This window comes from Triticum aestivum, chromosome 5D, assembly GCF_018294505.1.
Source record: "Triticum aestivum cultivar Chinese Spring chromosome 5D, IWGSC CS RefSeq v2.1, whole genome shotgun sequence".
In the NCBI taxonomy this organism is placed as follows: Eukaryota; Viridiplantae; Streptophyta; class Magnoliopsida; order Poales; family Poaceae; genus Triticum; species Triticum aestivum.
In genome coordinates, this window is record NC_057808.1 from 9,499,009 (window position 1) to 9,522,005 (window position 22,997).

General features: G+C 45.7%; 2 protein-coding genes across 2 annotated transcripts; both read right to left on the reverse strand.

The window, feature by feature from the left end:
- Positions 1-1,001: 1,001 nt before the first annotated feature.
- On the reverse strand, positions 1,002-2,387 carry LOC123126323 (probable E3 ubiquitin-protein ligase EDA40). Its single transcript, XM_044546684.1, has one exon. It carries the CDS (start codon positions 2,385-2,387, stop codon positions 1,002-1,004), a length of 1,386 nt encoding a protein of 461 aa, XP_044402619.1.
- A 14,613-nt stretch (positions 2,388-17,000) lies between these two features.
- Positions 17,001-19,651, reverse strand: LOC123124098 (uncharacterized). Its single transcript, XM_044544799.1, has 2 exons — positions 18,476-19,651; positions 17,001-18,244 (listed from the first exon to the last, which is right to left on the reverse strand). Exons 1-2 carry the CDS (start codon positions 19,649-19,651, stop codon positions 17,072-17,074), a joined length of 2,349 nt encoding a protein of 782 aa, XP_044400734.1. The 3' UTR covers positions 17,001-17,071.
- Between the last annotated feature and the right edge of the window lie 3,346 nt (positions 19,652-22,997).

Here is a 22,997-nt window from a genome sequence, read left to right on the forward strand (position 1 = left end):
ATTGAATACTAAAAAAACTAGTTCAGCATGCTAACACGTTCGTGATGGACTCAGAAGATTTTTATCCTCAACATGAACTAGCTAGCTAACACACGTCTGCTTGTCTAGTCTAACTCGAGTGTCGTATGTATAACTCTGTCGTCACAACGTTATCTCCTCAGTTATGGTTTGAGTTTCTCGCCGCAGACCAACCCGACCTCCCCCCCTAGGACACGCCGGGACCCTCAGCACGATCGGCCTCCTGTTGATCTTGGATCCCATCATGTTTTTTTTTCCGGGTAAAAACTTATATTACTCAAGCATCAACCGTACAATCCTTCTTACATAACTCAATGACTTCTTGGAGGCCAGAGCCCAACCAAACTACGGTTCTACTACCAGTTTTAGCAAATTTAGCTAGGAAATCACTTACACAGTTTTGACCACGATTAATATGAGTAATACGAGTCATACGAAGAGACTTCAAATGCATGATCTCCTGCACCAGCGCCGCATAAACAGACCTGTTCATGCCACTGTCATTCAACATGTTCACCGCTAGTATCGAATCCATCTCAATGCAGATTGGGAGATCCAAACGTTGATGTTCTTGGATTTCATGAGCCTTTGATGGGTCTTACATGCATGTGTGAGCCTTCCTCATAGATGTTTTCTATTGATGATACATATATGTGGCAGGTCTCGCCTTTCTTTTTCTGCCTTGACTTGTTTGATTCTTGCAATTCGAGAACCTATATAAGTCGCTAGTATTTTGATCTAAAAGAGCAGGATGGGACTATTAATTACGAGACGAGTCCAAAATTTTAGCACATGAAGCTACTTTTTTAGCGGCCCATAAAGATATTTAAATTTTGGAACATTTTTTTGACTTACGAAGCAACCGGAAAGACAAAGCATGGGAAAGTAAGGACGTACAAATACATGCAAGGATACATAATTAATTGTTGCTACCGTCGGCGTGAGCGGGGCAGCGATGGCGGCGAAGGGGTCACTTTTTTTTTTTATGAAATCTCCTCCTCGACGTCGTCGTCGGCGGTGGGCACCGGCTCCTTTGGGTTCTCCTCGAAGCTCTTGGCTTGCTCCAGGTAGGCGGTCATGCGCGGCGTCGCATAGAGGGAGATGACCTCCCCCTCGTCACCCCTCGCGGCGGTGCGCTGGCGGCCGTGAGACGTGACGGTGGCGAGGGCGTAGGGGTGTCCCCGCTCGTTGTACAGCTCCTGCGACTCCATGAAGGTGAGCAGCTGCAGCAGCTCGGTGCGGAGCGCGTTGACCATGTTCTCCCCGTCATCCAGCAGCACGATGTCCTCCATCGCGTTCTGCGCGTCCACGATCTTCTCCCGCGCCTCCTCCAGCCTCTCGGCCTCCGCCAGGAGGCTCGCGGCGTTGATGGTGTCGGCGTGCAGCCGGCGCACCTCCTCGGCCAACATGGAGCGGTTCTCGACAGCACCGGCGTCGGCGGGAGAGCTTGGGTTCGGGGTGCGCACAATCAGGATGGCCTCGAGAGACTGGCGCGTCTTCTGGCCAGCGTAGATGTGCCGCGCCTCGGCCAAGGTGGCGTCGTACTCCTCGGTCTCGTCACTGTCCCTGAGCGTGAAGTTGACGGCCACCTTGCGGGCTTCGCCGCTGAAGAGGCTGCCGAACTTGATGGTGATGAGGCCGCTCTTGTCGTCGGTGATCGTTGTGTAGTCCGTGCCCGGGGCCACGGTCATCTTCTCCAGGTCGCCGTCGGCGGTGTTGGGCTCGAGCGTGAGCTGCACGTCCTGCGCCACCACCGTGAGCAGGCCGCCGAGCAGCTGCGAAAAGGGCGCGCTGAGGTTGGTCCCGTCCGGCACCGCGCTGTACGTCCCGCCTGTGGACTTGTTGGCCAGGTCGCTCAGCAGCTTGTGGTCCGTGCCGGCGCCGAAACCAAAGGTGTAGACGGCCACTTCGCCGGGGTCGACTTCCCTGGGGTCGCCGGAGGTCGTCTGCCTGTCGGACATGAGGAAGACGTTGGCGGTGCGGGATTCGGTGTGGACGCGGCCGCGGAGGACGGCCAGCCCCAGCTCGAGACCGGCCATTATGTCGGTCCCGCCACCGTTCTGCAGGCCGTCGACGACGGCCTTGAGGTCGGTCTGGGCAGCCTGCGTCATGCAGCGCAGTGGGGTGAGCCTGCGGGCGGTGCTGTCGAAGGTGACGATGGAGAGGCGGTCCACGGGGGTGAGCTTCATGATGACGAACTGCAGGGCCTTCTTCACGCTCTCGATCTTGTGCCCGCTCACGTCCAGCACCGCCACCAGGTCCAGCCCCTCCCTCATGGCGGCGGAGGATGTGGCCCTGATCTCCACCATCGCCGTCAATGTGTCCTTGGTCAGCCCCACATCTTTCCTGTTGTACGCCGGAATTGCCATGGTCACCAGCCCATCTTTGCTACCTGCACAAGTGCACATGGCATATAATCCTCGATCGATAACTCCATTCCCTTGAAGAATCAACTACATATATTGAGTTGAAATATTCATGCTTGCATTCAGAATACTTAAGCTAGCTAGCTCTACCTGCATTCGGAGAAGGAGGCTTCTCATCGTCTCCGAATGACGCCATCCCGCCTGGTCCTGCTAAGGTCGCTAAGAAGGCAGAGAGCACAGCACACCTTCTGTATGTCTGTCTGTCTGTCGCTCGTCTGTCTGAGTGATCGATAGATGGGCAGGGATACCTCTATATATATACACATCCAACAACAAGATAGCTAGCAACATTCAAAAACAACAAGATAGCTATGTACTCCCTCCGTCCGGAAATACTTGTCGGAGGAATGGATGCATCTAGACATATCTTAGTTCTAGGTACATCCATTTTTATCTATTTCTTCGACAAGTACTTTCGGATGGAGGGAGTACTAGATAGGAGAGGGAAAGTAATTTTGGCAAGTGGACTTTGAAACAGTTTGTCAAATACTAAAATGTGCTCAATTTTTCATAGAAATTTTAGCTTAGGTGAACTGGGTTGTTAGAATACTTTATTTTTTAAAAACGTTTTACCCTTTTAAATCGTACTGATATTTATAAAACTGTCCAAACATACAAACGGCTAAGGAAAATGTGCTCAAAATTATGCCCTTTTTTTTTACTACTTACCCCTCGAATCCAGGGTATATATTAAAAGGAATCCCCTGAAGTTGTAGTTTTTGTTTGCAAAAGACCTAAAACATCTTTACTGGTGAAACTTCGTCATACATACATGATGTTCAAGGGCGTGCAAAAAAGATCCTGGGATCAATACACTTTGTATGGACGGTTTACTAGTCAAAGAAGTGTGGCCTGGGAGAAAGTTAGAAATTAAATTACTTTGAAATGGAGGCAGTGGATGTTTATAAGCTTAAACTACTGTTAAATATTGCAAGAATAAGAATATTCCATGCGAGCAGGCAAGGCGACCTAGTGCGGCCAGACCAGCTGGGAGCGGTCGCCGGGTCCGGTTCGGTGCACCACAGATTAGCCGGTTCACGTTGTATGAAAACAAGAAACATAACAAACGAAAATTGAAAACCGATGATGTGGCATGCCAAATCAGCACCAAATTGGTATGAATAGTAAATTTGGGGGCAATTTGTGTCCAGGGGTGGGGGGGGGGGGGGGGGGGGGTGGATGTGGAAGGAATCTTTAAATTAGTGGTAAAAATTTGACAGAAACCCGATTTGTGATGTTCTCTGTCACAAGTGCATATTTTGGGGGTAAAAAGTGGAATTTACTCTAATTGCAATAATAAGAATATTCCATGTGAAATATTAGTACGGATATGGTTATTATGAAATTATTTGATGCTATTCTATTGGCACTAAACAAAAAGTGCAGACAGTAGACTACATAAATAAAATCCATCACAAATTAGTTACATAGCCAAGGATGTGTACATGGAAATCACGGTGCCTAGATTAGATATATTGAACCTACATCTTTCTGAATTATATTAGCAACGAAAGACAATTTTCATATTCCTACAACACAGGTTGGGGGTTGATTTCCAATAAAATGTGCAGCTCACATCAGTGGCAGAGACAGGATTGGAGCAAGCCGGGCCCAATTTACCTTCAGCACGAGGGGAAAACTTAGTGTCCATAAGACTAAAACTATCTCAAAAAAATACCCCGTACAAAAATATACAAAACTAGCGGAATTGCACAATAAGTTTAGAATTTAAACTCAACGCTTCACGATACAACAAAATAGACAAAACATGACAAAAACTACAAAGAACATTATGAGATTAAAAAAGAGTACCAAATTAATGGTTTGCTTCATCGGTGTCTTGATTCCGTAGAGCTGAAAGCCCGGGTGTACACACTTCCGTCTCGGGCACTAATGAAAAATATCTCTTCATATTGTATTTCTACAACATGAAATGAAATTGACACAAAAGTGAATCACTCTTTAGTTCAACAATACATACAGCTGGTTCATTCACACACACACAATTCTTTCAATTAAAATTTAGCTCAGTTTGACATTACACAGAACATTAGAATAGTAGACAATACACAACAAACTACGGAGGATATCGATTAACTTGTAAAGAAAGAAACCGTCATCTGATTTTTAGTTGATTTTAGATGCAAGATAGACTAGTGTTTTATTGGTCCAGTTGTACTAGTCTGCAAATGCCTGGTTCACATTGACATTTCTTTCGGTGTAAATAAAATGACTAGGGATGCTAGGGAGGAGGGTGGCCGCTCGCGGACGGCGAGACATGAGCATTGGAGGTTGCGAGCTAGGTCATGCCTTGGTCGTGCCCGTGTGTTCAGTGGTGGAGAGCTAGGTGGACATGGAAATGTACAAGATCGTTTGCTAGCTGTTCCCAACCAGTTCACTTGTCCTGTTTGGTTGTGCTGGGCTGCCTGAACCCCGGGCCCATACAAAAATCTATGTAAGTACTCCCTCTGGTCCTTTTTAGTTTGTATATAAGTTTTCCGAAGTCAAAGTATCTCTACTTTGACCAAACTTATAAAAAATATCAATATTTACAATGCCAAATCAATATTGTTAGATTCATTATGAAATGTAGTTTCATAGTATATATATTTGGTATCGTAGACATTCAATTCTGTCAAATTTACAAAGTGTGACTTGATACAAATCTAATATGCGAAGTAGAAAGGACCAGAGGGAGTATAAGTAATAGCTGGGCGAAAAAACCTACGCCCAAGGATCAGGTCCAGGGCGTGGCTCCACCGCTGCCTCCCATTACAATTGTCCACTAGCTATTGCCTAACATTTTTAGTTAACAGAACAATCATGGATTAATAAAAGGGAAGTTTGGTGTAGGTAACCTGAATTTTCTATATATACGATGAATTGTAGGAAAGAGTAATTTGTACCAAGTCCTACACATGGGAATTAGTTAGTACTAGAAGGGTTGGGCGCGCTTTGCTTCGCCGTTGGTGTTGTTGGGTTTCTTAAAAGAATTACTTCTCTGTTTCAAAATATAATGTGTATTACTTTTTTGAAAAGTCAAGCCTTTTAAGTTTGATCAAATTTGTAGAGAAATATATCAAAATTCATAATATGAAATCGGTACGATTAGATTCATCATGGAATGAATTTCCATACTTTTTGTTTAATATTGTGCATGTCGATATTTTTTGATCTGAACTTGTTCAAAGTTAAAGAAAATTCACCCTCCAAAAAATAGTACCCTTTATAGTTTGGAACTGATGGAAAATTTAGTTTGACGGGTGAGGAGATGAAGGTGTGTGTTTTATTTTTATTTATTATGCGGTGATTTGATGTGTCTTTTGTAGTGTAGTTATGTTTTATCCGCTAACCAACGTATATTTATGTGAGGAAATTTATGCGTTGGTCTGCATGCACTATATTGGTGTTACAGTATCACATGCTGATGCTTCTTTTCTCTAGGTGGTGGGAGGGTGCGCGGGGTTGACATATTTTTATAGGGCGCTTGCTGCTGATTGATTTGAAAAATTGTTGACCCGATCAAAATTGTAAGCCAAAACCAAAATTGAATATCTCAATTGCATGAAAGAGCATCAAAATGGAAATATATGTAATTAAAAGAATTGAATGGGAGAGCTCTTGAGAAATTGTTGACCCGGTCAAAATCAGGCTGATCCAATTCTAAATTGAAGACCTCAATTAATTGTGAGCCTTAAAAATTGGGAAGTATAGTGTATGACATAAAAGAATAGAAAGAGTTAGCTTTGAGAAATTGTTGACCCGGTCAAAATCGGGTGACCCAATCCTAATTGGAGATCTCAATTGAATGTGGACTCTTTAAAACTAGGGAGCTTAGTATTATAGAGGATACGTTGCGATAAATTTTTATCACACCACATTATATTAGTATATAGAGAGCCTAAAAAGTCAGTTAGCTCGTGGGAGAAGACCTAGCCGCCGCCAAGCACCTCCGCCTTCACCATAGATCGGTCCCCCCTCCTTCGGCCAGCCTCGCCGGTGCCGGGAAGGGTGGGAAACCCGATCTATGAGTGGAGTTCCTAATAATAGTAGTGTTTTCATTAGATTGGTTTAGGGTTTTGGTAGTCGTCGTCTTCTTCTTTGGGGATGGCATCGTCTACAATAAGTAATCTTCATCCCTTCGTTCGACAACGAGATCTCCTTCTCGACGTCAATGGTGGTGTTGGAAGATTAAAATTGTCTAGGTATGGTCCTTCAGATCTTGCTTCATCAGATCGGTTTTGGATTTTTCCTCATGGTCGCCGCGAGGAGGATTGTCCTCGTAGTATATGTCCCGACTGCTACGTCCTCGACAATGGTGATTCGTATTCTCGGCTCCCAGCGACGTTGACATGGCTGTTCGGTTTTTTGTCCCTGGAATACTGGTGTTGGTACTCCTGCCGATGTTGGGTTGATTACTTTAATGGCTGCGTGCGTGCATCGCAACCTTGGCATTGCGGCTCAAATTAAAACTATGGGAGAACCCACATTGGTATTTACATGTCTATGGTTTGATACCTTTGTTATTTTCCTACAGCTGCCGTCAGAAAAGTACAAGATTGTGTCATGGAAGAAGAAAGAGTTTGAAGATCTCGAAGATTTGCTCGTTCCTTTTAGACTTTAGTTCGTATTCGCTGTTGTTAGCTTATGTATCTCTATCATGTACAATTCTCTACTATAAATATATCATGGTATTTATTGTAAAAAAAAGTATATAGAGAGCCTCAGCTAGGCCGGTAAGACCTCAGTACTTACTTATTAAGACTAGACTCATGCATGGGCTCTGGCTAAAGACAAATTGTATTGTTGTCAGCACACGGTAATTGATTAGAAAAACCACCACAATACGAATCTACCAAGTTAGTCATGCATTAAAGAAGGAAATATTAAGTACGCAAGTTGATATTTTTCCTTGGACATGAATGATTAATTTCTACTTAATCCAAAATATAGTAGCTTTTGTTTCATGAAGAAAAAAAAAGCTAGCTAGTCGACATAAAAAGATAATCCAGTTCAAGGTCTAAGTTCTCTATCTTGTGTTGGTGGGGCTGCTAGTCATGGTTATAGCGATTCGGTGTCCTCGACGGGATTGTCAGCTTGGATGGTTGTAATTGAGTCTTTGGTGCTACTGGCTATGGACGATGACATGGATTGTGGTCTTTAGAGGTGTGCTTTGCTTATGTTTTTTGCCAGGTCATCTTTGCTACCGTGTGCCCGTTTGGCGGTGCTTTAGGCCTAGTTTAACTATGTATTTTTGTCTCGTCAGGTTTTAACGCTTGGTTTTTCTCAGATGATTACTTGAGCCTTGTATGTGTTTTCAGGTCATTTTTTTTGCTACAGGACGGATTCAACATGCTGACCTGCACACGACGCACCCCCTTGTTCATTGGCAGAAGGTGTAGTGGCCGGTAACTAGGGTGGCGCTTGGTGGTTGAGTGTGGGCAAAGGAAGTGGCATAGGGTGGGAGCGGGAGCGCATCATGCCCAAATTAATATCTTGTCATTCGATAAATTTACCAGCCAATTGCCTTCGAGGCAGCTTTTGCAAGCACTCCCTCCATCTCAAAATAAGTGTTACACTTATTTTGGGACGGAGGGAGTATTGTGTTAGAAAAACTAATTAGTGACCATGAGATCGAGGGCTATATCTTACAACAGACTGTCGAGTGTGAAACTGTGTATAGGTTGTATTTGGCTAAGAATCTAATTAAGATTCCAAATAGATGACTCGGTCAGTCTTTCTCCAGTTACAAATACTCCAACTCGACATTCACATGCACGTAGCCTTAAGCTGATGCAAATCAACACATAAAACGCAATGTGCATGCTATTATTTCATGTGGACATATGAGCAGCAAGTTGAACAATACTTTGCCCTATCGCAGAGGGCTCTCTCATTCACTAACATATCCTGATCTTTCGATAAGAAACAACCATCAGTGATAGTAACATGCGCAAAGCTGTTGAGGTGACTACATACGATCGAACACCCATTTACATGTACAGAAATATTTAGCTAGCTATCACACTCATAATCTCATCACGTCATTTAATATGCAGTCAAGGAAGTCTACAGAAAAATTGGGATCCCTAATTATATAGACCAGATAGACCTTCATAGTTTTCTAGACTTGGACAGCACGTAGACTACATCACGCATTTTATATATAGTCAAAGGAGGTGTACACGAAAATAGAGACTCCACTTGATCGAACCTTTGTAATTATCTACATTATACAACGTATATTCGCATATTCTGGCGGCTGACGGTCATGCATAATTGACAATAACTTGTACACATCACTACAACTGCCCTTTGCTACGTCTGACATTCATAATTAAGGCGGCATTCTTGGATTAAAAAAAGAGGAGGTTTGTGTCCTTAAATGGATATGCTAGGAATGAGTAATGTGCACTATTAAGCCCTAAACAATGGTATTGTCAAGTAAACATTTCATCACATCACGTTATATTAGTTTGCACAGTACATGCCTCAATTAGACCAGGAAGACCTCAATACTTCTCAAGACTAGACTGCTAGGAGCTGGTCAAAGATAAGGTTTTATGCACACTATCATTAATTAGAAAAACAACCCAGCACCCCTTGAAGATGCCAAGCCAATCATTAATTAAAGAAGGAGAGATTGGGGTCTGAAAGTTTATTTTTCATTGAACATGGTATATGACTGATTAATTTCTAACAATCCTAAGCAAAGAAGTTAGCTTTGTTTCAGAGGAGCAAAGAAATCAGCTAGCTAATAGACATAAAACTTCTTGCTTGAAGATGAGAGCTTGAACATGTTTGTTCTTGAAAAATATAATCAATTTTCTTGCAAAGAGAAAAACATCTTGGCGGCATATATGCATGGAGCAATTTTTGTCGAGCTAGGTAGACTGCAGAGGAAAGAAAAACTCAAACATGTTTTTTGAATAGTCATCCGATGAGAGCATACAAACCTGGATAAGGATTTGCACCATTACAAGATGGGCTCAAGTGAGCTAGAAGCACATGGGAACTAAGGAAGAGAAGGGAACACACACACAAATGCGCGCGCGCGCACACACACACACACCCACACACATGCACATGCACACACGTGTGCCCACACACACACACATACACACACCCACGTTTGCAATACATGGAGGAGTTCCTCCGACACTGTCGAAGGGCATCACACTAATGAGACAACACAAACTGCATCAAATATCACCTGCTACTCATCGGTCAAATGGAACGATTCTGAGCACCCATAAGCCAATGAATGTATTTGACACAATCGAAGGGCTTTCCTCGACCGTGACTATATCACATACACCAACCTCACACGACCAACACATTGAAGAACCTTACAAAACCAAGACAAGATCGAGAACATGAACCTCGGCAACAAACTCAATGATCACACCACACACCGAGTACTCTGCAAACATAGTGCTCTGTCGGCAAAGGGCAATGATCAACCAAGCCAATACCAAGAAGATGAAGCTCACCAGCCGAGCTTGCATGGAAATCAAGTAGCCAAAGTAGAACATGCGACACACCCAACACTAGGAGGAAAGGTAGCTCCTGCTGGATCTCCAAGAGGGCATGAGCTGGACGACAACACCATCTCACAAAATAGCGATGACGTGACAATTGGTGGAGAATGGGAGTTCATTGAGGCCCGTCCACCCAAAAACACTAAAAGTTGTGTCGACTAGGGGATAGGTGATTCCATTGTGACGCCAGGGCCGACCCTAGGGGGGGGGGTACGAAGGGCCCCCCCAATTGATCGGTTTCCATATGTACATGATGTTACCATGTTAGCCCATGTAATAGATAGACTCCCCTAAAAAATGTAATAGACTTATTCTACAGAGACGGGGAAAAAGATAACCAATCACAATCTTCTTGGCTTGCCGCACGGGGTGCAATCTTCTGCTTCTACTCCGCTTCTTCCATTGGCAATGAATCAACCCCAAGGTCGACTGCGCTCCTGCCCGTGTCTTCTATTCGTGATTTTTCTATTGTTGTTTGTGATTAGTGGAAGGAGGTACTTGGAGTACAAATTTTTAGATTTCAATAGGAATAGAAGACCTCTTAAAAACACACTCATTCCGGCAATTTCAAATTGCCCAAAGAATGGCAGAAACTCCCACGCAGATTTGGCCTTTCAGGCTATGGTTAAGATCTCCCAACCAACATGTTGGTCAAATGCGAACTCAACCTAGCTCAGGTGATTAGGTTCCTAGTGATGGAATCAACCCACCAGAGTTCAAGTAGTAGACCGTGCACTGGTGCTCGCATTTTCCTGAATTTATTTTAGGCTTTCCGATGATGTTCTACAGTGGGAGGAGACGTTCCTTTTGACTACAAGGGGCATTTCGTGACCTTGTTAATCTAAAGGTGTTGTGCTAGCTCAGTATCTCGGAGGTGCTCACATGGGTAGGGTGTGCGTGCGTGCGTTCACATGGTTTAGTGTATGCTCGTGTATGTGAGCATCTGCGTTAGTACTGTGTTCAAAAAAATGTTGGCCAAATTGTTAATCTAGGGATATGCGTAGGGATAATAAACCAGAAAGGAGGGAGTAGTTTCTTTGTTAAGTCAGTACATGCTTATCGAATAAAAATCTATTTTCTATGCAATCACATTAATTTTTTTTTCTTTTTCCGAAAGGGGATAACCACGGGCTCTTCACCATATGATGCACAAAATCATTTTATTGAACATATAATAAATCTAAGCTACTGAGTCCAATTTTTTGTAGCAAAACAGGACATTGACGGTAGAAACAAGATTACATTGCTCATCCACATAATCTTCTATTGGCACGTAGCCAAACTGTTTGGACAAACCCCATGCACCCATTTTCAGGCAGCTGCACCGAAAGCCATAGACTCCCATGCGTGCATATGTTGCAATGATGACCACACATGGATTGATGCCGTAGTTCTGAAGATAACCAACAAAAAAGAGAAATAAATGATCTGTTAAAAACATACTCATTCCGGCAATTCTAAATTTCCCAAAGAGTGGCACAAACTACCACACAGATTTGGCCCTTCAAACTAATACCTCCCAACCAATTACAAACCAAAATTGACATAATTGTTGATGGTGATAAATTAAAAGTAATAGGAATTGTGAGCCAAATAAGTGTAGCAAACGGGCATGATATGAATAGATGATGAATCATTTCAACTTGATCAACAAAACAACATTTTGTGCTTCCCTGCCAGTTATATCTTGCAATATTGTGGTTGTTTAGAACTACCTCTCTGCAAGAAAGACATGAAAACTTTGATTCTAGAAGTGACTTTTGTTTTCCAGATATGCTTTCTTCGAAAAATAAGCCCAAAATTTATGAGCTCCGCATACATAGACTTCACGGTGAAGACACCACTGGTAGTCAACCTGCATTGGAACGTATCTAGCGTGTGAGTTAGGTTGATCGACACCAACCTACTAACTAAATAGATCCACCTAGCTAGTCCATTTGTTACCAAGTAAAGCTCTACGAAATGGAATATTCAATGGGCTAGCCCCCAGAACAGAAGTCACCAAGGCCTCCATCCTAAAAGCAATGTCGTAAAGCACGTGGTATTGAAGAGCTAATGGAGTGCCAGGCATGTTCTCAGAAACTCGTTGATTGACCATCACCAACCTTGAAGGATCCCATCCTAAAAAATGAAGACTTCACATTCAAACCCTTCCAAAACGGCGAATCAAAAGGCTTTGCATCGACTTGGGACATCGTGGAGTGGAGGTATTCATTGTGCAACAACTCTTTCCAAAGACCTTTATCGTTAAGCAGCTTATGCAGCCATTTGATGAGTGAGACCTTTATCGTGGAGTGGAGTTTTCAATGCCCAACCCACCTTGATTTTTAGTCCTACACAAAATATTTCATTTAGCAAGTGCTTCTGCTCCTCGCCATAAGAACCTAGCTAGCCTAGTAAAATTCTAGCCTTTTTAATACCCCTAGGTATCTCAAAAAAGGAGAGCACACACATTGGTAGGCTAGTAAGAACAGCGTTGGCGAGGGTAAGCCGTCCTCCATATGACAAGAGCTTACACTTCCAACCGTGAGCTTATTTTTTGAAACAATCTTCAATCATTTTATGTCTTTGTTAGTGAGCCTACGGTGATGAATGAGAATTCCGAGATACGTAAACTGAAGGGCTCTCACCTCACAGCCAAACAGTTGGCTATACCAACTCTCCTCCACTTTGTCCTTACCAAAATAGAAGAGCCCACTTTTATGAAAATTAATTTTTATACCTAACCGTTGTTCAAAAAGACACAAAATCAACTGCATATTAGTTGCCTTTTGAAGGTCATGTTTCATAAATATGACTGCGCTGTTGCAAGGCACAAACAATTATCTAGTATAGTACAAATCGAAAAGCATTTACTCAGACTTTTATTTATTGCATGCCCATGCGTACATCACGAATGGGAAGAAACCGACTCCAGCAGGCGCTAGAGTATAAGTCTTTATAGGGATTTCAATATAAACTACATCCAGATGTATATAGACATATTTTAGAGTGTAGATTCACCAATTTTCCTCCGCATGTAGTCCGTATTGGAAAACTCTAAAAAGACTTATAATTATGAACGGAGGGAGTAGTTCGAGGAACCCTAGTTGGATGCATGCATGAGACTATCACACAGAAATTAAGCACAACACAGGTAGAGCATATGTGAGACGAAAGCCGGATGAACTGGTGTGGTGGGTGTAGAGACCGTCCCTGGAATGCCCTGGTATCATTCCAGTCAGCAGCACCTCTTATCGATCACTAAGATCCCTCATCTTTTCTTGTTGTTGGGAAATAACTATCAGCTGGAGTAAGTGCATGGAGATGTTGAATGTGATTGGGATCAAATACCCATTTACAGTTATTATGTAGTCAAGGAGGTGTACACAAAATAGCAATGTCGCCACTAGATCAAACCATTGTATATTTGCAGATTATCCTACGTACTCGCAAAAGATAACTGTCAGATCATCACAACAGCTAGTCATGGCATAATTAGAAAGAAGTTGTGCACCTGGTCCAACTGTCCCTTGCTACCGTCTAGGGGCAATCTTTGATTAATAGAATGGGAGGTTTGCTACATACCACTGGAAAATGACACATTAACATACACGCACACGCATGCAAGCGCATACATCATGGACAATTAGAAAAAGGATATTGGACAGTTTTTGTGTGTGTGAAGAAGTACTACAAATGACATCAAGTACAAATAAAGAAATCTCCAGCTAAACTAGATTGCAATGACCATAATACATCTAAAGACTTGACTGTCGGGCACTAGGCAAAGGCAGCTTGCATGCGCTTGACAACTTTTACAGTTTGTCGGCACATGATTTTTTTTCGAGAAGTTTGTCGGCACATGATGATAGTAATTAACAAAACCTGAACACATAATTACGACCAGAAGCTAGCAAGCCAGCCATGCATTAGATAAGAGGATATTGGGTATACAAATTGATATGTTTTGCTTAGCATATTATTGGAATGATTAATTTCTATTAAATCGTACATAAGTAAGTTGGCTTTGTTCTTTAAAGAACAAAGAAACTAGGTAGGTAGCAAACATAAAAACTCAAGCTCGAGGGAAAACCCTCTGTTTTTGCCTCAATCGATATTACTACAGTAGTGAAACTTCAAGTTACGCAATTGAGTACCTGTCTACCTGAGATCTTGCTGGATACATATTTATACTATAAATGATAATCATGTCATGGAAGTTTGGCTTGCTCCACTTGAATAATCTAAAGCAAAAACCCAACATGGTCCCGATTTGCCTAACAGGAGACGACACGGGCGGAAACTAGAGCCAGTAGCTGTGACCTTCCCCCACTTGTTACTTCCCCTCACTATTGCTGGTGGTCCGACTTGCATTGCACGTGAAGTGACCTATGATGTTGGAATTTCTCTTGTGGACGGTGCCACATGGTGTTGCGGAATCGAGCTTCAACGGGGAGCAATCGACAATGGAGGGGGCCTGCAGGTGGTCAAGGAGGTGGTGTTGCTGTGTTATGTGGTGTTGACATTTTGTCACATGGATTTAGTCGGCATGCCATTGACTTGTGTAGGCGGAATTGGAAGTCATGCTTGTGGACATTCGACATTGCATAAGGGAAGGTTCCCTCGTAGTCATCCGGTTCGGTGCGATATACGATAGACGATGACATGGATCATGGTCCTCAGGGTTGTGCTTTCCTATGTGTTGTACCATGTGTCTACTCACCTTTCCAGCTTCCGTAGCGCTCTAGACGTAGGTTAGACATATAATTTTCCCTTCCCAAGGTTTTCAATTGAGTTTCCTCCAATAATGAACTAAGAATCGTGTGGTCTTTAGCTCCATTTTCCGATACATGATAGATTCAACACTTAGACCAAATTAGGGCCCCCTAGGGTTTCCCTTGTGCCTCGACATCCAATACCGTGGCACTGGCTCGACCAAGGCCAGTAGGTAGCACTTGGTTACGGGGCTTGGGGCTAAAGCAGTGGCGTGCACGCGACAGTGGTACCAGTCTCAAATTGATCTCTCCAACCCTCCAAGTTAGTTAAGTTATTTGATATATTCCACATGCAATTGGTTAGAAGCAGCTCTCGCAAGTCTTAAATAAGCAAAAGTTAGTGAAGCCTTATATCTTTCAATAGACCATCGAGTATGAATAGGTTGTGGCTGGCTAAGAATACAAACTAAGACTCCAAACATAGATGACTCGGTCGGTCTTTCTTCAGTTACATAATTTCCGACTCGGCGGTCAGATGCACGTGGCTCGATCGGTCTTGGTTACCACATGTTCGAGGCCTATCTTACAATAAATTTTTGAGTATAATAAACTGTCGAGTATGAAAACTTTCTTCCTACCTAATAATAACTAACTAAGACTCCAGATATATGACTTAGTCGGTCTTTCTTCGGTTACAAATTCCAACTCCAGTCACACGCAGCTTGCAGATTAAAGAAACAAACATCATGTATAGTGGTTTTTGTATAGATTAAGTTACACCCTAGGACAAGCAATCACATGTGGAAGAAACCTGCTCATGGTACGGTAAAGGTAAACGTAGATGCGTCGTATCATGCAGATACCTTGTCTGGAGCTAGTGGAGCTTGTGCATGATGAACATGGAGATTTTATCGTTGCGGCATCATGGTTCATACCACATGTGCGCGATGTTAATGCTGCTGAACTTCAAGCAATAAGGAACGGAATGTATCTTCTGGCAAGTCTAGGATACAACAGGGCAGAAGTAGAATCCGACAGCTCATTTGCGGTTGATTCAGTCCAGCTTATGGATGACTGCCTGGGATCGGAGGCTACAATTGTTGCTGAATGCAAGCAACTTTCCATTGATTTTACAAAGATCAATTTCAAACATTGCTACAGAGAGGCTAACCAAGTAGCGGGTGCATTAGCAAAGCATTCTTTTAGCTCCAAACTGCATGGTTCATGGGATGCTGAAATCCCCGATTTTATTTCTCACCTCTTTGTGAATAATATGACCATTATTTGAGGAATAAAGTCTTTGTACTGTAAAAAACATAATGTACATTGTATTCTTTTGTGTGGACGTATGAGCAGTAAGTTGGACAATACTTATTTTTATGATGAAACATGGAAGAATTGAGCGGTTTTTTGCCGTATTGGAGAAGGCTTTCAAAATCACTAACATCCCTCATCTTTTGTTGTTGTTGTTGTTGTTGGGAAATAACTATCAGCCAGAGTAACGTGCAAAGAGCTGTTGGTTGAATGTGATTGAGATCGAATGCCCATTTACATTTATTATGTAGTCAAGGAGGTGTACACAAAGTAGCGATGTCTCCCTAGATCAAGCCCTTGTATATTTGTGTATATTATCCTGTATACTCACAAAAGACAATTTTATATCCTCACAGAACACAGTCATGGTATAATTAGAAAGGGCGACGCAAGGCACCGGTGGACCGGCCCAAATTTCCGCCCGTCACCGCGCGTTGCACGATGGAGCCGTTGAGAACCGTACGATTCCTATTTTTTTCCCTGCACAGGTCTCGGTCAATGCAAACGGGAAAAAAAAATCCCCTTTTGCCACAGGACTCCCGCATCTCCACTTCCTGGCTCATGCGCGTGCAGCTCCGGCGAGGCATGATGACGCCATGGTGGTTATGACGTAGCCCTGGCGAGCTCCGGCGGTCACGGGTTGTAGCACACTGCTCCCATGCCGGTTGCAGCTCGCCGGTCGCGGATTATAGCACCACCTTGGGTCGCCAGTGCCATCACAGACCCAGGCACATCGCAACTTTGCGCGGGACTGGGAGGCATACAGTAAAAAAGGATCACACGGCACAAGGCAAACATTGACCCTTTACAAAACAGATAAAAAAACAACAAGGACTTACTTTATTTATTACATGCGCAAAAAACAACAAGGACATGAAACCGGAAAGAAACCTTCTCCTCCAGGTAGTTGGATGCATGCATACGAGACAACCATAAGAGGAGGGACAAGACCAACATAAAATAAGTGCAGGTAGAGCTAGGATAGCATGCATGGTTTGGTTTGAAGGCTGATGAAAACGAAAGGGCCGGATGGAGACCCTGGTCCTGCACTCCTGCTGCCGTACGTGATGTTGAGTTAGCAGCACCTCTTATCGATGGAGAGGTGTCCGGTCATGTGCCAGCTCTCCTTCTGGCCAGCTTGGCCGCCGACGTACGGGCACCGGGGCTGGAAGTCGTCGTGCCAGCTTTCCAGCATCTTCCATTTGGTGTTGGGGTCGAGCTCGTCGTCGGCACGGCCGGACCATGTAGGCGTGGAGTACTCGTAGCGGCTGTGCGTGACGCGGTGGAACTTTTGGATGTCCTTGTTCTTGGCCATGTCATCCTCCGTGTCTATGAGGTTGACGGAGAAGATGTCGCCGTAGGGCCTGACCGAGTGCGTGAAGTGTGGCATGGAGATGGGGTCGGCGGAGACGGCGGCGAGGTCGGCGGCGAAGACGATGCTCATCATGTCGGGGCTGAACACGGGGTGGTTGATGTGACCCGCGATGGTGGGCGCGCTGTAGATCACCCGCACCGGCGCCGGCACCATGCCCTTGACCATGTCCTTGGCGCTCACGAGGTAGACGGCGAAGTAGCCCGGGTCGAGGCCGTGGTCCAGCTCCGGCTCGTCTGCCGGCTTGAAGACGTCCTTCTCCGGCCTGCCGGAGGAGGAGAAGACGATCCAGTCGCAGCCTTCCCTGGGCGACCAGCTGCAGTGGGTGTCCGTCCACGGCCCGTCCGTGAGCTGGTCCACGCCGAGAGCCTCCCCTTTGATGGCGTCGATGATGAAGAGGTTCTTGTGCTTCCTCTCCCCTCCTACCCTGTCCCTGCTGGAGCGGAACACGAGCTTGTCCCCGTCGGCGTTGGTGGACGGGAAGGCGCAGTTGAACGGCTTGTCGGTGAGGGCCAGAGCCCTCCGCCTCCCGGGGGCGGACACGTCGGGGATCCTCATGATCTGCACCGGCTCCTTGATGGTGAAGGCCGGGCCTTCGCAGACGTAGAGCGTGTCCAGCTTGTCGTTCTGGTTCCACGACGTCGAGAAGACACTCTTCTCTTTCCTCACCTTGTACACGATGCGCAGGCCTCCTTGGCTGTCGGCCAGCCACACTGCCTTGAACTCGTTGTCCACGAAGGCCAGTTTCTTCCCGTCCTTAGAGATGGACGGGAACACGCCCGTCACCCTGAACAGCCCCACGTCCGGCTGGTGCGACTGCACCTTGTCGAACTTCCTCTCGATGCTTGTGCTCTTCTTCTCACCACCATTATTATCCTGCAATGCGTTCATATGTACGTAGATGATATGTTAATACTAGAATGCTAAATGTCAGTCGACTATGACTTAACCAAGTCTCAGTCAATGCTAATCATATGCATGCATCAGATCTTACCTGCACAGATCCCTACAATTTTTTATTTGTTTTTTATATGTTATGCCACGTGACTGAAACTTGGTTAAATCTCGGTCAACTGAGATCTAGAGATGCATGGATAGAAGCCAGACCTTGATCGTGATGGGTAGTAGCTTATCGGTTCTGCAGCGGTGGTAACCGATGCGGCTGCCGCCATCGAGCACGAAGGGGTTGTAGTGGTCCCCTTCCTTCCTCATCATCTGGGTGATCTTCACGGGCAGCTTCTCCGGCATGGCTGTGTCGAAGATCTGGATGTGCCGGTACTGCGACTCCTCGCGCTCCACCTGCATTTGGACTTGCTTGGATTTCTCCCCGATGAACGCCACTGCCACTCTGGTCTCGCTGATGGCCGCCGGGGTCATGGCGTCCATTCCCGCCGGCGTTACCCAATCTTCCTTGCCGGCGGCGATGTCGTACCGGTACACGGCCCATGCTGCGGTGTTGGAGGGCGGCTTCGAGTCGACCCCACGGTGGAAGAAGATGATGTTGTCGCTGCCCCACGTTGGCCAGCCGCCATCCTTGATCACAACCTTACGGTCCAAGCTTCCCTGCGCCCTCTTGTCCACGTTCATGATCACGATCTGGGTCTTCAGATTTTCGATCTCGCCGTTCCACCTGTTGCCGTGGAAGTTAGCCACCGCCACCATCTTCCCGGACGGCGACACGGCCGGGCTCAGGTCGTACTGGCCCAGTGGCGTGAGTCGCTCGGTCTTGCCGTCGGCAAGGTCGGTCCTGTACACCACGGTCCACGGGGTGCGCCGTGTTCTCGCCGGCTCCTTGGTGGAGACGTACACGAGCGAGTAGCCGACGGTGCGGCGTCCGCCGTTCACCGTGAAGCCACCGGCGATGCAGCCGCTGTCCTCCATGCGCACGCCGCCGTCCACGCCGTAGATGTCGCCCAGCAGGCTCAGCACCTTCACCACCTGACCGGTGGCGGGGCGGCGCAGGGCCAGGTGCAGCGTCTCGAGGCCGCGGTCCCTCTCGGAGACGAAGACCAGGCCGGTGACAGTGCCCTTGGCCACGTCCTCCAGGGTGACGCCGCAGTCGGAGGCCACCTTGGGGTTCTTCTTTCCCATGAAGGCCAGGATCTCCTTGAGCGCGGCGGCCGGGACGGGCTGGCCGTTCTGGTTGTACGAGAGGTCGTCGGTGAGGAGGAGCTCGTCCTTGTAAGAGGATGGGGGCGGATCAACGGGGCAGGAGAATATGCCCAGGGGCACCGGTGGCCTGTAGGTCCCGAAGAAGGAGATGCTGCCGCGGCTCTCCCCCATTATGGCGACCAAGAGAAAGCTTAAGAAAGGAGGAGGAAGAAGAAGAGGCTAGCTCTTCTTCACTTGATATGATCGATTGGCTTGTGGTTGTGTGGTTAGATGGGGCTCTCCGATGCCTGATTTATAGTTGGATGGATGCAGCTAGCCTGCCTCTTAATTACCATCTCAGTCCGTTCTGTATTTTGGATCAAGCTTAACCATAAAATTGGCTATCAAAATATTAACGGAACGATAACGCCCGAACGTCACGATTATAAAGATTCGGGCCGAACGCATTTTGTACCGTTAGATCAATTGGCACGGATCTTGAAGCATGTGCTTGACACGTCACGTTTTTCATTCTTTCATTCCTGGAACTCCTCGGCCCGAACGGCTTACCCTCTACCCCATCACTTTCTCCTTCCTGGGCTCCTTTTCCCCATCCCCATCGTCACTGAGAGAGAGGGAGAGTCGAGCTGGAGCAGCCGTGCCTTGCCGCTGCTCGCCGGTGAGGCCTCGCCGCGCCCCATCGGCGGCTTAGATTTCGGGGAGGCGCTTGAGGGGAGCAACGGCGGTGGCGACTTGGTAGGCGGTGGAGGTACTGGTCGTAGGAAGTGGCGGTGGCGGCGACTGCCCCTCTAGCGGAGCTGTTTCAACGCCACAACGGGGGCCTACCACGGCTCCGGTAAGGTGCCTGCGCTGCTCGCGGGGGGTGCGATGGCAGCGGTGATCTGGGAGGCGGTGGAGGTGCTGCTAGCAGGGAGCGGCGGCGGCGGCGGCGACCGCCCCTCTAGTGGAGCTGTTCAAAGCCGCATCAGGGGCCTACAACGGCTCCAACACGTTGCTCGCGCAGGGGCCTACCACGGCGCCGTGATTTCCTCTGGCACGTCGACAAGGTGGACTTCTACCTCGGCGCCGTCTTCGGCAGCGTCGAGATGGGGATGGTGGTGGCCATGCTCATCTCAGTGTTGTGGGTGCCGCTCTTCGTGGCGCGGCCGAGGACAACTGTTATGGGCAACATGCCAGAGACGACCATCTACCGGCGGACGGACCAGTACACGACATGCCCGATGTGCTCGTGCTGCGTGTGGAATCGACCATCGACTTCGCCAAGTACGGGAACCTGCGTGAGAGGATCACTCGGTGGATTGATGACGACGACGAACGGACCTCGTCCTCGACATGGGTGGTAAGTTACAACAACTTGGTCTGAAATTTTGCCCACATCTCAAGCAGAGCATGTCTGAAACTTGTCTTTCTGGGCACAACGATCCACAGCATCGACACCAGTGGTATGAGTATGCATTTTGACATGGCAAATTTTGTGTGGAAGATGGTAATTAAGTGAATTGAAATTTCAGTTTGCAATCAAATTTCGATAGTTCATTTCCACATGGCAATATTTTTTCTTCAATCTGGCATCTGCGGCACCTCCAGTTCATCTATGATGTATCAGCTGCAGGATATGAGTTCCCTAGTGTTTTTGTGTCCTGCCATTGCACATTGCCGCAACATTTTTGTAGGCTGCCAGTTTGTGGTTTGTTCTAGAGCACATGGCAAGTTGCAGATAAAAGTGTGACCCCCTAAAAATGATGGCAAAATTGTTTTGAAGTGATGGCAAGTTGATATGCATCCCCACTACAAATTTGCCATGTTTTTTGTTTGGGAAACAGAAATAATTGACATGGCAAATTCATATATTTGACATCTTTGCAAGAAGATCATTTCGATTCAGTCATCTTATAGTGGTAGAAATGTCATGGCAATTTTAAACCCATTGTTCCCATGCATGGTCAATTTCAATATGTATTTTTTTGCTTTTGGCAGTACAGATTACATGGCAATTTTGTGTAGAAACATGGCAAATACAGTCCAATTTACATTCTGTAAATTGCCATGACAGTATAGTCTTCTTTTTTGCCATGGGACATTCACAATTTTTTTGGCCATGTTATATAGTGACGATTTTGGATCCACTGCTACCATCAGTCTATCACCTCTGCTCCTTCTCCGCTTCGTTTCCAGATAAGGCGACACTACGAGTTGATGAGGCCGCCCGACGACCTGCGGCCGAGGCCGCCTGACGACCTGCCGCCGATTCACGACTCGCCAACGCCCGTCCAGGCTACCGCCGTCAAGGCCAGCGCTGTCGAAGTCGGCCTCGGCGCGTCATCGCGGGAGTCTACAGCGGCGGATCCGCCTCCCAATCGCGCGGCGGCGCCATCTGGGGGAGGGGCTGATCCAGAGACAGCGGCGGCAGCGGATCCGATCGGAAGCAAGTCTGATGGCGAGATCAGGCGTGGGCTGTCGCAATGGAGGCAGCCTTTGGTTACTGGGTGCAACCAATGGGAGATGGTGGCTCGGGTTATATTCAACCCGTTCGGATGGCGCTTGCATAACAGGATAGGAGTCTAGAGAGCTTATCCTTATTATTACCGTATCGGTTGTTTTTGCCCGCTTGTAATTTTCCGGTTTATGCACTTTGTTTTGCTCCGTTTGCGAGCTGTAAGACCTTTATGATGATACTTTCTGGATTTTTAATAAGAGGGCCGCATGCATCATCATGATGCAGAGGCCGGGGGTATACCTCCATTTCCAAAAAAAAAAATATAGTGACGATTTTCTAAAATTGTCATGTCAAATTTCAACATGTTTTCTTTTTGCCTGAGCATGGCAAATTTCTTCGTCTAATTTTTGCAACATGGCAACATTTCCTCTCTATGAAACCATAGCAAACCTAGTCGATACATCATTGCAAACTTAGTACATAGACCATGGCAATCTTAGGTCTATGGCAGAATAAATTTTTACTGATCATGTTTTTTTGTATCATTGAAATTTTTACTTTTTTTTTGCCATGGCAACTTTACCATGTCTCTTTGTTTCTATTATGATATCTCTTTTTTGTATCATGACAAAAATTGTTAAAATGGGTACTTACATTTTTCAAAGGGAAATAAATCCCGCATATGCCTTTGTGCCTCATTGGAATAAATCCCGCAATTTTTAGATATAAATTTGTTATCACAACTTTTGTTCATATCTTGTGTTTACTTAACATACATGGCTTTTTTATAAAGAAAATGCAAATTTTAATAAAATACCATGGCAATTTTGGATATGCATTTGCCATGGCAATTTTTGTTCTCAACTTGTGTTTACTTTATATATATGGCATTTTCTCATTTAGAACATGCCATAGAAAAATAAACTTTCCATGGCAATGAAAAATTAATTGGCATGAAAAAACTAACTTCTCATTTTGCCATGGCAAATTTACCTTTATTAACATGGCAAATTTACCTAAATCCCCATGGCAATATTTAACTTTTATTGCCATGGCAAGTTTTACTATTTATTTCCATGG

Excerpts from the sequence above, each read along its gene's own strand:
- LOC123126323 (XM_044546684.1), bottom strand. The coding sequence starts at position 2,387 with ATGGCAATTCCGGCGTACAACAGGAAAGATGTGGGGCTGACCAAGGAC.
- LOC123124098 (XM_044544799.1), bottom strand. The coding sequence starts at position 19,651 with ATGGGGGAGAGCCGCGGCAGCATCTCCTTCTTCGGGACCTACAGGCCA. Across the intron at positions 18,245-18,475 it reads TACTACCCATCACGATCAAG|GATAATAATGGTGGTGAGAA; the intron begins GTCTGGCTTCTA and ends AACGCATTGCAG.